Here is a 14,896-nt window from a genome sequence, read left to right on the forward strand (position 1 = left end):
GAAATCATTCCTGTTAAATGTTAGGTCATGTTTTTTTAATGGGAATACAACCCAAGGAAACTATGCCATGGTGTTCCAGCTGTTGCAAAGAATGCCAGGTAATGACTCTAAGGATTGCAAACCTAATCAGAAGTGTTTCCGGAGGTATTAATTATGGGTTTGTTGCTATTAAGAATCAAAGGTCTGAGTAGCTCAAAAAGCATGATGGAGAATTTTGAACAACTGCACAATGATGAAGAAATACATACAAGTGAGGGAACATAAATTGTGGTATTTTGTTGGTTTCTTTGAGGACTTTTTTTTTTTGGTTTTCTCAGGTAGTTTGCCTGTACCAGACCCTTGGTAACCCACTCAGCAAGCTGAGTACGCTCAACAGCATGCATTCTCATTTTCTAATGGTAGATGATGGGACAGTAGGGAAGTATGGGAATGAAATGATGCTCAGGAGGAATTTGGAGAAGTACATATCACTTCAAAAAATACACACAAGTGAGTATTGCTGTGGCATATCTGCTTTATGACAGAAAAACCTACCCTAAAAGATGGGGAGGTACTTGACATTTCATGTTACATATTGTACATCTTCATTTGCCGTAGCTTTCACTGAGGTCAAATGTCATTAATTGTATGTATCTTGAACTCTAAAACTCAGGAAAATGAAAAGGACAGCATTTTTATAAAGTTATGCATATGATGAACTTACAAATGTGTTTCTCAGTTGTAGAGACGAGACATCTAAATTACTCAGATTATTTAGTAAATATTGAGCATTTGCTCACTTCACAGTTTTATGTGGTCACTATTTCACCACTAGATAGTTCTCTAGCATTTTGTGAGATGGAAAGATTGTTACATTCAATGGAATTCAAATCCTTTTTACCACGTTAACCACTTTTGCCCTCATCACTCCTCTCTATTGCAAGGCTATGACCTCCTCAAGTACAGCAATGAAGAGCGGTTGCAGAAGTAAAACCTTTAGCCAATGTTTGACAGATTGCATTGCTTCCACCATTTTTAAGAGTAAATAAGTTACAATAAAGAAATAATTAAGTAAATATTTATTACATAGACAATTATTTCCTTTTATGCACTAGATTGTACAAATTTTTTGTGGAAGTTCACTATTACTTTGTCATTCAAATCTTGAGGTATGTTAAAAGGCATTAGTATTATGATGTTGATGTTGCTTCCTTTATCTGCTCACATAATAGAATTGACAAACTTAGAAACCAACCCAATTTTTAACATGCTCATGTATAGAACTTTTTACTCAGACTCTTATATTTTCCAAGTATGAGCTTTTGCAAGTCATGCTTTCACTTTCATTTATATTGCATTGTGCTTTAAATTCTTTTCTGCTTTTTAAAAAAACCTGCCCTGCTGATGTAACACTTGAAAGAGTCTCTGAAGAAATACCTGGTTGCTAGGTAAATATGGTAAATAGGTAAATATGTGGCTGTTGAACATGTTTCAAATGTCCTTGAATGTGACAACTATTACAAAGGGAAGAGGAATATTTAGAAGGGTGTTCTTCCTGATGGTTTCAGTTTTTTCAGCAGTTTTCATTATCTTTTGTGATCTGGTCGAAGAAGTTTTTTGAAAGTCTTAAAAGCTGTAAGTGACATTACAGATGGTGAAGGAATGATTTCCTCTCCATGTTGAACCATGTACAAGTATTTTTTCCCTGATGTTTTGACTTTTGTGTGTGTGTGACTGAGATTTGTTTGTAACTGCTTTGGTGTGTTTTGAAACAGGAATGGGCCAAGGTGTTCCCACAGTTGGGCTGGTGCTGGAAGGAGGCCCCAGTGTGATCCTGATGGTGTGGGAGTACGTGAGGGCCAGCCCAGCAGTGCCAGTGGTGGTCTACGAGGGCACTGGCAGAGCTGCAGATATCCTGGCATTTGCCCACAAGCACACGGGTGACACGGAGTGAGTAGAGGCATGATGCTCTGCCTTGGTCTGCCATGCTGGCATGCACCTGCAAACCCCTCTCTCAAAACTGCTGAGATAACTTCTAATGCTTCTAGTAATGATGGCTCTCTGGTCTTCTGCCAGCTTTAACTTCTGTGGTAGGAGAATGGAGTTTCTTTCTTCCCTGCCTCAAACTAGAGCTGAGATAATTGTTCTGCCAAATTTACTATGGCTTTTTTGAAGAGAGAAAACTGCATGTAGCTACTCTGAGTTATAAAATTTCTCACCTTTGGTGAGATGCTCATGGACTCATGGACTACCCCCAGAGTATTTGCAATTGTTTCATCTCAGCCATGTCTCCAGCTATCAATATTCTGTATGTGGGCTTGGATTTTGATTGTACAAAACTTTTGGGACTAGAGCTGGGGGGGGCCACTGCTGCAGAAGCCTCAGGCTGGAGTAGAAGGAAGAATAAGTTTCCTCATCTTTGGTCTTGGGTTACTCAGTGATAGCCCAGTTTTGTCATCCTTGTCAAGGTGTCTGTGTCACCACCAGTCCAGCCTCAGCTGCAGGCTCCATTGAACCTACCCTGGTGAAAATTTTGCATCCAAATTGGACATAAAAATATATGTTTGCATAGCAAATTAATGTTATATGTAAAAGTTTTCCAAAGAGCTTTTAAAAATAAAAAAATGCATTTTAAAGATGTGCCCTGTCTTCACTCCCATTTAAGGAAATGAAGTATTTAATAAACTTTATATCCTAATTGTTTACTTATTGTCTTTTATGAATATACTTTTGGATATGTGGTATTTGCCCCTAGTGTGTTATTTGTGAACTTTTTTCTTCACTTGCTTTTTTCCCTATATTTATGACATTTAAAAAAAATTCCTGCAATTAAAAAAAAAGGAAAACATTAATGGAAAGGTTAACAGAAAGACACAAATCAGAAAAAAATGGGAGAGATATGAAGTCTAATGAACAAATGGTAAGGGAATTTCATTTTATGCCTATTTTTCTTTCTTTATTGAAAGAAAGAAAAATCACTTTTAGTAATTTTTAGCTCTATGTTCACAGAAAAACTTCTGAAAATTGTTAATTTACTCATGTGTTGTATTTTCAACAATAAATATGTATGTCAGAACAAATGTGTATACGATTAATAATTTATGTTATGGGATAACTTTGTTTTGTGTTGAAAGGCAGATTAAGTTAGCAGAGAAGTAGAGAAAAAAAAGAAATTTCTCCTATGTTTCATCTTTTCTCAAGAGTCATTTGGGTGGGTACGAAATATCTAAAACAGAATCATCATTGTTTATATGTCTGTTTTCTAGGGATCTGTGCCCTCAGGTGAAGGAGGAGATCTTAATGATGATTCAGAACATATTTAGGTTGGAACAGAAACAGTCCAGTCGTCTATTTCATGTTGTGATGGAATGCATGAAACACAGAGAGTCTGTGAGTAGGGTTCATGTGCTGTGTTTAGGAAGCCTTCATTTCCTATTACCCTTTTTGCATTTTCTCTGGTGGGTTGGCATCAGCACAGGTGTTATATCTAATATAAAGATAACACAAATGTGTCTGTGCCAATTTCTATATTGAGTAGCTCTACAGAGCCTGTTTAGTCAACTTATCAAGTTTCAGTTTCAGCTATTGTTAATAAAATGAGAGCCTTTCTGATTTTAGTAAAATACCAAATATCTTTGTTTTCAAAGACACGATCAATTAATTCCTATATTTTTACTCTATTAGAGTCTTATTTATAATTTTGAAAGGTTTCCTTCCATTCTTTTTCTCACAACAGAATTGTGCTAGAACTTGTCTGAAACACCACTAGTAACTGGAAATCCCCTCCCTCCAGCTGCTGGCCATGCACTTGAGTAAACCATATTGGCTGCCATCAATCACTATCTTATTTTCCATGTGCCTTACCCCAGTTTCCAGGAGGATCTGCTCCATGCTTGTACTGAAACTGATTGGCCTGTAGTTTCCCAGGTCTTTCTTTTCAGCCTTTTAAAAAATGGTAATTTTGTTTCCCCTTTTCCAGTTACTTTGCTGTCTGTCACAACATTTCAAATATGAGAGTTCTGGAGTTTCCAGTATTTAGGCAAATAATGATGGTTGTACTAACAATCATTAAAATGGACACCACCCAGTACATTTTTAGTATTTTTTGTATTAGTTTATTCGAGCGTCTCTTTTCTAGCTCAGAACTGAGTGAATATCAGCAATGTTGCATTTTTACATTTTTCATGTTTAGAGGTTAATCAAAAGGAAACAAACTCATGTAGACTCCTGCAGTAGGTTTATTCCAGTTTTTCTGGGGTGCCATTGCATTGAGAACAAAAATGGTGCACTTGTCTGAAGCAAAGAAAAATTTGGTCTGGACCCTTGCCATTGTTTGTGTTGAAATGTGTATGATTTAATCTACCACAGCCCATACAAAGAAGAAATAACTACAGACTTCTGTGCCTCACCTCAAACAGTGTACTTCTGCAATTCTAACAGATTACCATATTTGATGCTGAGTCAGAAGACGAGCAGGACATTGATTTGGCAATTCTGACGGCACTCTTGAAAGGTATTGAAAAATACGACCTGTTTTTATCTGGCATGCAGTCTCACTGGCTTATCTTTACAAAATAAGGCAGTAACATAAATGTGTGAAAACTGATAGATCCTTGCTGCCTCCTAGGTACGAATATATCGGCTTCAGATCAGCTAGATTTGGCATTGGCCTGGAACCAGCTAGATATTGCCAAGAAACACATACTTGTTTATGGACAACACTGGAAGGTACTATTACCTGTTCTTTCTCACCATGTCTTTACTCTTTTTTTTGATGACTAATTTTTCATTATTTGCATTTGTCAAGATTTAATTAATAGTCTCAAGATTGGACTCAGTCTTCTGTAGTCTGCTTTGATATTGGAGGAGAATTATCCGTAAAATACTGAAGTATTCAACTACACAGTGCATCAGATTACATTTATTTTTCCAGGGAAGAAATGATATCCTAACATTGGTTTTGCCGTGAGATTTTCCAAGTAGTTTCAGTGATACTTCTGGATATGTATTTTGCCAGCCTGTGTTGGCAATCAGTGGTGGTTAGGGATATTTCATTGTAGCTAAGAATACTCTTTTCTCCAAAGATATAAACCCCAAAGGGCTTGTGTCTGTTTTTGTAGCTCTAGACAGAAATACAGAAATCCCAGTGTAAATCATCAGATTAAAAAAAGGTAACGCCATTATTTTAGATATAGTTTCTTAGGAATAGCTGCAATGAGAGAGAGTTATGATCCGATTATAAGAGATGTCTCTGCTCAACTTAAGATGTAGAAGAGATCATACTCAATAGTAGAGATTTTTTTAACAGTAAATGTGAGGTATGAGAAGGGGACAGAGAAAGAGAGTGAGAGAGAGAGGTTAAACAAAAGATACCACCACATGGATTCCTGCAGTGTCCTGTTGGTTACTCTTCACCCTTGTCTTCAGAGGTGAGGTGCCTGAGTTGTCCTTTTGGAGGTACTACTTTTACGCAGTCTAAGTCCCAGGTACTCACAAGATGTGCTGTTCCCATATGGGAAATCCCATAACTTGTGTGGCACACAGATAAGCACTGGTTTCCTTTCTTACAGTTTGCCACAGTATGAATTTTTGTCCAGATGCTAATCAAACCTTTACCTCTCTTAGGCCTGGAATGAATTCTTTCCTGCTGTGCCATCTGTGCTTATTTCAGGTTCTGTTGTGGGGGCTTATTTTATCAGGACAGTGTTTCAGGACAGCTAAGTGCATTCTTTAGGTCCTTACAGAAGGCAAACCATGATTTACACCTGCAACAGTTACACTTGTGTGAAAGAACACAGAGCAGCAATTAAATTAATTAATTAATTAAATTTAAATAATGGTTTTCAAATTTTCATATGTAATCCAGTATTTAAATATAACCCTCCATAAATTAGTTTTTTGTGTACATAAGATTTTTGTAGATGACAAATATAAAACTGTATGTGCCTCAACACATTTTTTTCCCATTTGTTATATGAATTAATATTATCTTCAAGAAATAAAATGGTCAAAGAAATACTTCCCAGAAGTACTCTTTAATTCCCTGTACAGAATTACAAGGTTGATTTTTTTCAGTCACAAGTGTGTTCTCTTCTTTAAAATGTAAATTTTGAAAAATGGGCAGTTGTGTATATATATCTGAGTGGCCATAGGGGGTTGTTTGCCACAACAAGAGACCTGATTTTTTAATCACCAGACCATATTTTCTGTGATGCATAAGGCTGACTATATGGAGGACGATGCCTGGGATATCTACAATTGAGCAACCATGAATTAAAGATAGGATATTGGAAAAAAATTATGAATGAGAAGCGTTATCAACTGTTGGAATAGGCTCCTCAGGGATGTGTTGAGTAATCAACGACAGAACTGCTTAAAAGGTGTAGATGTGGTACTTAGGGAGGACAGGATTTAGTGGTGGATTTGTCAGTGTTAGCTTTGCTGATTGACTTGATGATCTAAAGAACTTTTCCTGATGAAGTTATGCTATGAATTCTGTGTGTGGGGGAAATAATAACATTTTTCTTATCCCCACCGCTTCAACACAGAAGGGTTCAGGGACTTATTGAGTGTTCAGCCTCTTTACTCCTGGTTTTTCTAAGGTGAATATTGGTTTGTTTTTCCATATTTTTGACCATATTTCCTGCTCTTCTGTGTACTTGAATTTTCAGATGTAAAAGTCATCTTTTGGGATAGGTAGATCAGCACTCAATATTCTCATTTAGCTATTTGGGGAAAAACTATTATTTTACATATTGTTCTATATTAACTTAAGGATAAATCCTAATAGGCTGTATGGGCTTTAAAAATGCTTTTTAAAAATGTTTTTAATTTATATCTGGTTTATATTCATGATTGCAGAAGATAAGTCCACTAGAACTTTCTTCTGCCTGTCACTGCCAAAATTCTGATTTCAGTCTACAATGTAACTACCTTGCTTCCACTTATTCTGCTATATTTTTTCATGCTGTTATTATTGTACATCTGTTATATTTGTCCTTACAAAGTCCTAACTGTATTGATATGCCATATTTTGACAACTTGTTTTTTTAACAATTTGCATATTTTATATCTACTGTCTATGCTTCTGGTATTAAAGGGGCTTATTTCAGCTGTACTTCAGTTCTCTGGAAACTCTTAGGTGAATACCAAATTCCTGACAATTTGCCAGTATGACATAATGGATGGTTTCTATAATCATTTCTACTGATACTTCAATTTGGAACAGTTCCTCAGATTTTTCTCCCATAAAGAATAACTTTGATAGGGGACTTCCCCAGACTGTTCGGTAGTTAGCTGTAGGACAACAAATTAGTTTGCTATGTCTACAATAGCCTTAAGTGTTTCTTTTATACCTGGTCATCCTCTGTCCTTACGGGTCCACTGGCAACCCCCCTACTCTTACTCCTCTTCTTCTGATATGTTTGAAAAAAATCTTTGTATCTGTTCATATCTATTTAAATGCAATGTTCAGCACTATTTTGAATGAAAAGCCATTGTCAAATAATAATTGTGTTCTCCCATTCACATAAGACTTAAAGATTTCAAAATAAACAAGCCTCACATCTCTTGCTTCTCCAAGCAAAAATTAGGATGACATATACTCCTGAATGTTTTTCTTTTCTAATCAGGGAATAAAACCCCAAAATTTTTCCTACACTGAAAACGAAAAGAAACCAAAAAACCCCCAAACCTATAAGGATGGTTTTAAAGCTCGCCTTTAACTTAGTTGCTTTCTCAATTAAAGTGGAGCAATTGTATCTCTGACTGTCAGGTACTGCCAGACCTGCAATTGTGGGGGTCTACAGCTTCTGCAGAGTTATTGCTGTTGTGTGTTGAAATTTTGAGTTACATATTTAAGGTGCAGTTTTTTGGTGATTGTGGACTCCTATAATGTTTCTGTCTAAGTGTTTCAAGGGAACATTTACAATTGTGCGTGTGTCATGATAATTTCTTTTGAGAAGTCTAGTCCTAGAAATTTAGAAGGTAAAGGTTATAACCAGTTGTGGTTGTGTTTCTGTTTAAATGTCAGCTCTACCTCAAATACCAAAGAATGCCATTCTAATAGTTAACAAAAGGCTGCTGACCTCTTCAGACATGAATGGTCAGTCATTCTTAAATATTTCTGGAAGAAAACCCAGTAATTCAGGATCAGTGCAAAAGTTTTCTTTTTATGTACAAGAACTCTGTAGCATTAATTGGTCATCTTTTAAAATAATTTCTGTCAAACCTCAATATAGACATGGAATGTACTATTTTCAAGTTCTCTCTCATATTTGAAAAAAAAATTTCCTTTAAAGAACTTGCAGTTCTATAGAGACTTCTCTGTAGCACTTGAAAAAGCTTTTGTCATGTGTCAAAAAAAAAAAAGGGCTTCCTTCTTTGTCCTGCATTATCATACTTTATCTTCTGAACTGAATTACAGAGCAGAGAATGTATTATCAGAGTCTGATTGTGAAGTTACATTTGTAGAAGTCTCTACGTATATTGGGTTTATGGAAACTGTTTTCCTTCCCCTCTATTGACTTTTTACACAAATGTTTCCTCCAGCATTTTTTTCTTCTGTACTTGCACTTTAAATACACACAGAGACAAGTCAGTGTGGTGGAGAGGTTACTAGCTCCAGGAATGTTTTATTTATTTCCAAAATTAATTTTCTTATATTTTCCTTCAACTCTGTCCATTTGAAGGTTGGTGCCTTGGAACAGGCAATGCTGGATGCTTTAGTCATGGATCGTGTGGATTTTGTCAAACTGTTAATAGAACATGGAGTGAACATGCACCGTTTTCTTACCATATCTCGTTTGGAAGAACTCTACAATACAGTGAGTATTTGAAATCCCAGTGTACCACTTTAGACAGGAAAGTCTGGAAACAATGATGTTTTGCTTAAGGGATATGATGATTAGGCCATATTTTTATGAAGGATTTTTGAATTTAAAAAAGGGAAAATTAATGGGTTTGGTTATTTTTGATTGTAATGTGGGGGTTTGGTAATGATATAGCAGGTTGTTATATTTGATTCACTGTCACTAGATTGAGTACTCATTGGAAGCTGATAAGAAATATGTTCAGATTTTAATCTGATATGTAATTCATGCTTACCTTGATGAAAATGATATATTGTTTAGACCAAAGCTATATTAGCTTCTTTCTAGAATAAGTCAAGATTTAAGATAGTAGAGGTGTTGCTGATTGGTGTTGAAGTCTTTTTGAAAAGACTTGTGGGTAGAGTGGAGAGAATTTTTATCACAGTAGTTTGTTTTGTAGATTTTTTAAGCTGCTTTCTTATATATATTATATGTATTGATTTTCTAGTGTAGAGTGACATGTTTTTTTACTGTCTTTTCTATTCACACTACAGAAACAAGGACCATCAAATCTGCTTTTACATCATCTAGTTCGAGATGTGAAACAGGTAACAGACATAGGAAAGGCTGAGGACAAAAATACTAGATTAATATTTCAGTGTCCACTGGCAAGCTGCTATTAGATAATACAGGGGAATTTTGGTAATAGAAGTGACAGCTTCATTACTGCAGTCCTATATCTGCTAAATGGTTTCATCTTAATCATACTGCTGCTGAGGCTCCCAAGGCTCCTGTACCTTAATTTCAAAACTGAGTAGTTCATCCAGATCAGACTCTCTTTCTCACATTACTAAACTGACATTTTGAAGTGACTGTACAAAAGACTTAGTGAATTAGTGCAGTGGTTATACTCATTGCTTTAAGGTTTCCTATTTTTTCCCCAAAGTTAAAGTCTTTCCTTGTTAGACCAGTAATGAAAAGAGACTGTGACAAGAAATAATATTTGGATGTGCTGCATTGCCTAGGAGAACAGAAGGTGGCAGTGGATGACTACTGCATGGAGCACTGGTTCCATTAGTGATTTAGTAGCAGCCTTGTTATTTAGATACATCATTAATTTATTTCACAGTTCTGTTACCTGTTTCTCACAGCACTGCTTAGCCAGGAGGGATGAGCTGTTCTTTGTGCATCTAGACTTCAACACAGGAGATTCCTAGATCCAAGTCTAGACTAATTGGCTAATTCTTTCCAGGGTGTGATTGCTAAGATAAAATGAAATGGCAAGTCTGACTGTTTGCAGAGTTCTGTTGGATTTGTGGTATCATTTTGTTATGGTGGGTGACTTTCATGTCAATCCCATTTATGATTCTTTAGGTAGATGTAGGGTATCCTGGTCTCCCAAACAAACTGTTTCCCATGTTTTTCCATACTGATGAACATATTCAAGATCTAATTTATGTTATAAATCTGGAACCTATATGTTGAAAGGTCTAAATCTTGAAAAAACATTAAGCTTCTCCAGGCTGAGAAAACTCTCTTCTTCACTGAAGTGATTGATATGATCACGTCTCTAAAATCCATATATATATTTGTCTTTATATATCTCAGAACACTTTGGGAAAGCCCAGTGTGTGATCTAAAGAGAAGCTTTTGCCCATCTGACATACAGTAATGGAATTAATGTTAAAAATGTCTGCATAATTTCAAAACTTTCACTGCCTTTGTCTAAGCTAAGCTTGGGATCTGCAAACAGGTCTAAATGCTGAAAAGCCTTATTCACCTGAGCTTCTGTAAGTTCACATAAGTGCTCTGTGAATGGGTTGTGCAATTGCAGTCTAATTAAACATGGTGATACTGTAGTTGGGACAGTCAACAGAGTGATGTGACCATGGATTTCAGAATATTTTCTGTTACTATACTTTGCTGCTGCTATGATTGAATGAAGATACATAGCAGTCTGCTCTGATGATGTAAAAGATGGTGATTAGTGCAGAGAGAAGTATCTACAAGCTTAGTATTCAAAAATACTTGCCTAACTGTCAGTGACCTGGGACTAAGTGGCCTTAGCTGACTGTACTGAAGTTTGCCATTGAAGCGTATTGAGAAAACACCCTCAGTCCATTAAAGGAAAAGACTTTTCACAGTCTGAAAGGCCTACACTGCCAGGAATACATAACATCTCTGATCCCATTTATATACAGACCCATTTTTCACTTCAAAGAGTTGCAGTTTAAGGTTTTACCAAATTTTTTTTTAAAATCTGCATGGAAGAGAATGTATTCTTCAGAGAATTTGTCACAAACCTTGGGTCTTGGAAGGACAGGGGAGGTAAGATGGGCACTGGTGCTTTAAGCAGAACAGGTGAGTAACTCAGAAGGTAGATCTAGTGCATGTACTGCTGTTGTCCTAGTTGTCAAGACAGTCTTGTTCCTCAACAGGATATTTCCAGTCTCTAGGAATTACTCTGCTCCAGCTTAAATGCATGCTTCAGCTACTTCTTCAATTTGAGTTAATCAAAGTACTTAATCATACCACGCTGCCTTTCTCTTGTGAGAAGGTTTTTATCTGTACCTCTGCTGTTGGTGCTTGTCCTGAGCACCAGGACAAGCACCAACTTGTTACCCTCACTGCTAGATGCAGCTGATCTTATGAACATTGCAAAATATGCCATGTGGGTACAGTGAACTTAAGGAATCACATTTTTCCCTCTTTTCTAGAAGAGTTCCACATGCATAATGAATGTGTACATTTTCTTGACAGATGCACGTTTTTCCAGATTTTCCCTTACAATAGGAGGACTATGACATGGTTGAATGTTTCATATAACAGCAACATGAAATATTTGTGACATTTGGTGTTTCAGAATAGCCTTTCTTTGGATTACAAGATATCACTGATTGACATTGGACTAGTGATAGAGTACCTCCTTGGTGAAGCTTATCGGAGCAGCTACACAAGGAAGCATTTCCGAATTCTCTACAATGATCTCTACAGAAAACACAAGGTAGCTTCTTCTAAAACACTGGTCACCAAGAAAAGCCAAAATGTGACATCTGAAAATAGCTCATGTTGTCATCCTGGTTTGTCCGAGGAGTATAATTTAAATGTGTACCACGCTTGCTGTTTGAGAACTGTAGGGAGATTGCAAATAAGAGAGACAAATCCTCAAGAGTACTGGTGGTTGTTAAATTATTTATTAGTTCAGTAAATTTACTTTTGTGTCCAGTATCTGGGTTGTGTTTTGTCTATCATTCATCAATAAAGTATGACAAGACTGTGCCAACCACCATTTTCCTTTTTTTGAAACAGTTACATATTTACTTCTTGCAGCTGGAACCACCTCATGGAAATACTAAATTCCACATGCCTTGAAGAAGACTTAGGGCATGTCAGCATGCTCCCTATTGGTTTCCCAAAGTCAGTAGCTTAAAAACAGCCTAGATTCTCAATAAATTAATTGAAAGTCATTCCCAACATTGCAAAAGGTATAGATTTACTGCGTAAAAATGACCCCCAGTTTCTGGAGTAGAACTGGACATTTAAGTACTTCCATATGTTAAAAAACAAACAAAAAAACCCTCCCATCCCCATTGAATGTTTCCATGACTAAGAGAAGAACCTCATAATTATCAGGGAAAAGGAGAAGAAATAATGAAACTTGTAACTTGGAGTGATTAGAAACAGAGAGACAAAGCTTTCTTTGTGCCACTAGTTTTTAGCATAATGCTTTAAAAAGATGTGAGCAGTTCTAATACTTTTTGCTCTTTCCTAATGAATTATGACCTTAACAGTGTTAAGTGAAAACATATAGACATATAATTAGAGTTGTTGGGAAGAGCATTAGTGATTCAGCTGCTAACATCCTTCCCTCTTAGCCAACACTAAACAAAACTTACAGAGATCCTGAATATGCCATCCTTCAGATGAAATTATCAGCAAAAAGTTCAGAGTTCTGTCTTTCAAACAGCTTATGACACATTATATAAAGATTGGCACTTGGAAGAGCTTTCAGACTGTGTGATTCCATTTGTTGAAACCCTGCTTGTTGCAATTTGTGGATGCTATGAGTGGAAAATAATTATTTTGAATTCAGAGACTCAGAAAAATATTTATTTGTTAACTGAGATGTGAAACAGGGAATTTTTTTTCTTGATCGCATAAGCTTCAGTGGTAGTTATGGTAATTTTTGACTCACTAGTTTTTGAATAACAGCAATTTCTACATGCACTATTGTAGTCAACAAGTACCAGCAAACTTTATTTCTAACTTGTGATTTCTCCTCATGTTTTATGGTTTGCTTTTGGATCTAGAGGGTGGTCTCCAGCTTGCCTCGAAGCCTGTCTCATCCCTTTCATCAGAGTAATCAGACGGATAGTGGAATGGGATCCACTGAAAGTACTTTGCATTCTCAATTCTTCAGAGCTGCACAGCCTTACAAATACAAGGTAATATAATTGCTTATTCTAGACTTTGCTTAGGACATATCAGGCTGATAATAATTTTATTGACAAATTTTATACATGTTTGTCAGGCTCTTAGTTTTTATGATTCTACTTAAATTGCAGTGGAAACAATGCTTTACTGCTCACAAAGTACAAATCTTGTAATTTTATTGGTGAAACCAAGCTCAGACTCTATGATAGTTTTTTTATCTTCTGTCCTTTAATTGCTAAGGGCTTTAATTCACTGACATGTGGTATCACCAAATTTCTGAGTATAAAGCATCTGTGAAAACTCTTCTGAATTTGGAAGAAACATAGGAGTTCTCTGACTTTCCTAATGCTTTCTCATGAATGGCTTATTGAAGTGCTATAGTAAGACTGTTAAGAGGTACATTCAGAGAAAAAATGGTAGAAGAGCAAAGATTGGCTTTAATATCTATCTATTATCTATCTATCTGACAAAACATAAAGTAAAATGAATTTAAAGCACTGAGACTTCCTCACATCAGTAAGATCCTTTTTCCTGTACCATTCTCCAAGAAATACCCAGATATGAATGTATAGCAAGATTACATTACAAGTGTGACAGACAGGGAAAATAATCCTTAAGTATCTAAGGTGTTTAATTCAGTCTACTGTGTACTTTGTCTTCTATCCTGACACATATAAAAAAGAGAGTGAAAGCATGGGGTATTATGGCGTTTGCAGAGTGCCCAACACTATGGAAAGGGAAGTTATGAAAAACATGGATGCAGAGCAGGGTGTATTTTTCCTTTATCAATGTTACCAGCTTCTTAGCATTGGTAATCTGAACATGGTCCTAGCTGTGGTTTATGACTTAAATGTATATAGCTATCAAATAGTTTGCTACTTGCAATTCAGATTTGCATGCAGTTTTATTTTCATGAATCTCAGCCATTTACCGGGGTTTTCTTTTTTTTTTTCCCTACTTTTTATTTTTTTTTTAAACAAAAAATCTTTTTATAGGAAAGATCCAGCCCTTTCCCAAAGTATAAGAAGAAATCAAAAGAGGATATAAACTGTGCAGAGAATTATGAGTCAACTGGCTTCATCTATCCCTATAATGACCTCCTGGTTTGGGCAGTATTGATGAAAAGACAGAAGATGGCTATGTTCTTCTGGCAGCATGGAGAGGAAGCCATGGTCAAAGCTGTTGTTGCTTGTAAACTGTACAGAGCAATGGCACATGAAGCTAAACAGAGCAACATGGTGGATGACACTTCAGAAGAACTCAAGAAGTATTCAAAGTATGAGTTCTCCCTTTATTTCAGTTAAAGTTCTCTGGTGCTGAAAATGGTTAGAGACTACTCTAATCTGCTAAAAGTTAGTAAAGTTAGTGATGCCATGGATTATGGAGTAAAAAAAAGTGCTTTCAGATATTCAGTATTGATACTATACAATGGATCTATGTACTGGTGTGTAATATGGAGAGTTAAAGGAAAACTATTGGCATATTACCTAAATGCATTTTTGAAAACATGGGTGAGTAATATATATCTCATTATCTGCTAAATGGTCAGGTGAAAGGCTGAAATTTCCCTTGTGGCTTCTCTTCCAGTTCAATTTGTTGAAAAGCCAAACGGCACATAGGTCTGGACTGTTCAAATTTATAGCAAGTAGTAATGAACAAACCAAAATCAGTTC

The 14,896-nt window shown here is 36.2% G+C and overlaps 1 protein-coding gene across 6 annotated transcripts in view; it reads left to right on the top strand.

The window, feature by feature from the left end:
* Positions 1 to 14,896, top strand: part of TRPM6 (transient receptor potential cation channel subfamily M member 6) — a 92,880-nt gene that overhangs the window by 32,233 nt on the left and 45,751 nt on the right. For 5 of the 6 annotated variants that reach the window (XR_005628665.1, XM_039719276.1, XM_039719260.1 and 2 more), the window contains exons 8-17: positions 318 to 489; positions 1,755 to 1,929; positions 3,246 to 3,369; positions 4,420 to 4,492; positions 4,607 to 4,707; positions 8,670 to 8,804; positions 9,344 to 9,397; positions 11,653 to 11,793; positions 13,100 to 13,234; positions 14,219 to 14,499. Coding sequence is in view for 4 of the 6 variants with exons in the window: in XM_039719276.1 (XP_039575210.1) it covers positions 318 to 489; positions 1,755 to 1,929; positions 3,246 to 3,369; positions 4,420 to 4,492; positions 4,607 to 4,707; positions 8,670 to 8,804; positions 9,344 to 9,397; positions 11,653 to 11,793; positions 13,100 to 13,234; positions 14,219 to 14,499 (1,391 nt within the window). In the remaining 2 variants the exon portion in view is untranslated. Of the gene's footprint in view, positions 1 to 317; positions 490 to 1,754; positions 1,930 to 3,245; positions 3,370 to 4,347; positions 4,493 to 4,606; positions 4,708 to 8,669; positions 8,805 to 9,343; positions 9,398 to 11,652; positions 11,794 to 13,099; positions 13,235 to 14,218; positions 14,500 to 14,896 lie in introns of those variants that run through there. The other variant, XR_005628666.1, reaches the window with a different exon arrangement.

Source organism: Passer montanus, unplaced genomic scaffold (genome assembly GCF_014805655.1).
Source record: "Passer montanus isolate IOZ18808 unplaced genomic scaffold, ASM1480565v1 scaffold105, whole genome shotgun sequence".
Classification (NCBI taxonomy): Eukaryota; Metazoa; Chordata; class Aves; order Passeriformes; family Passeridae; genus Passer; species Passer montanus.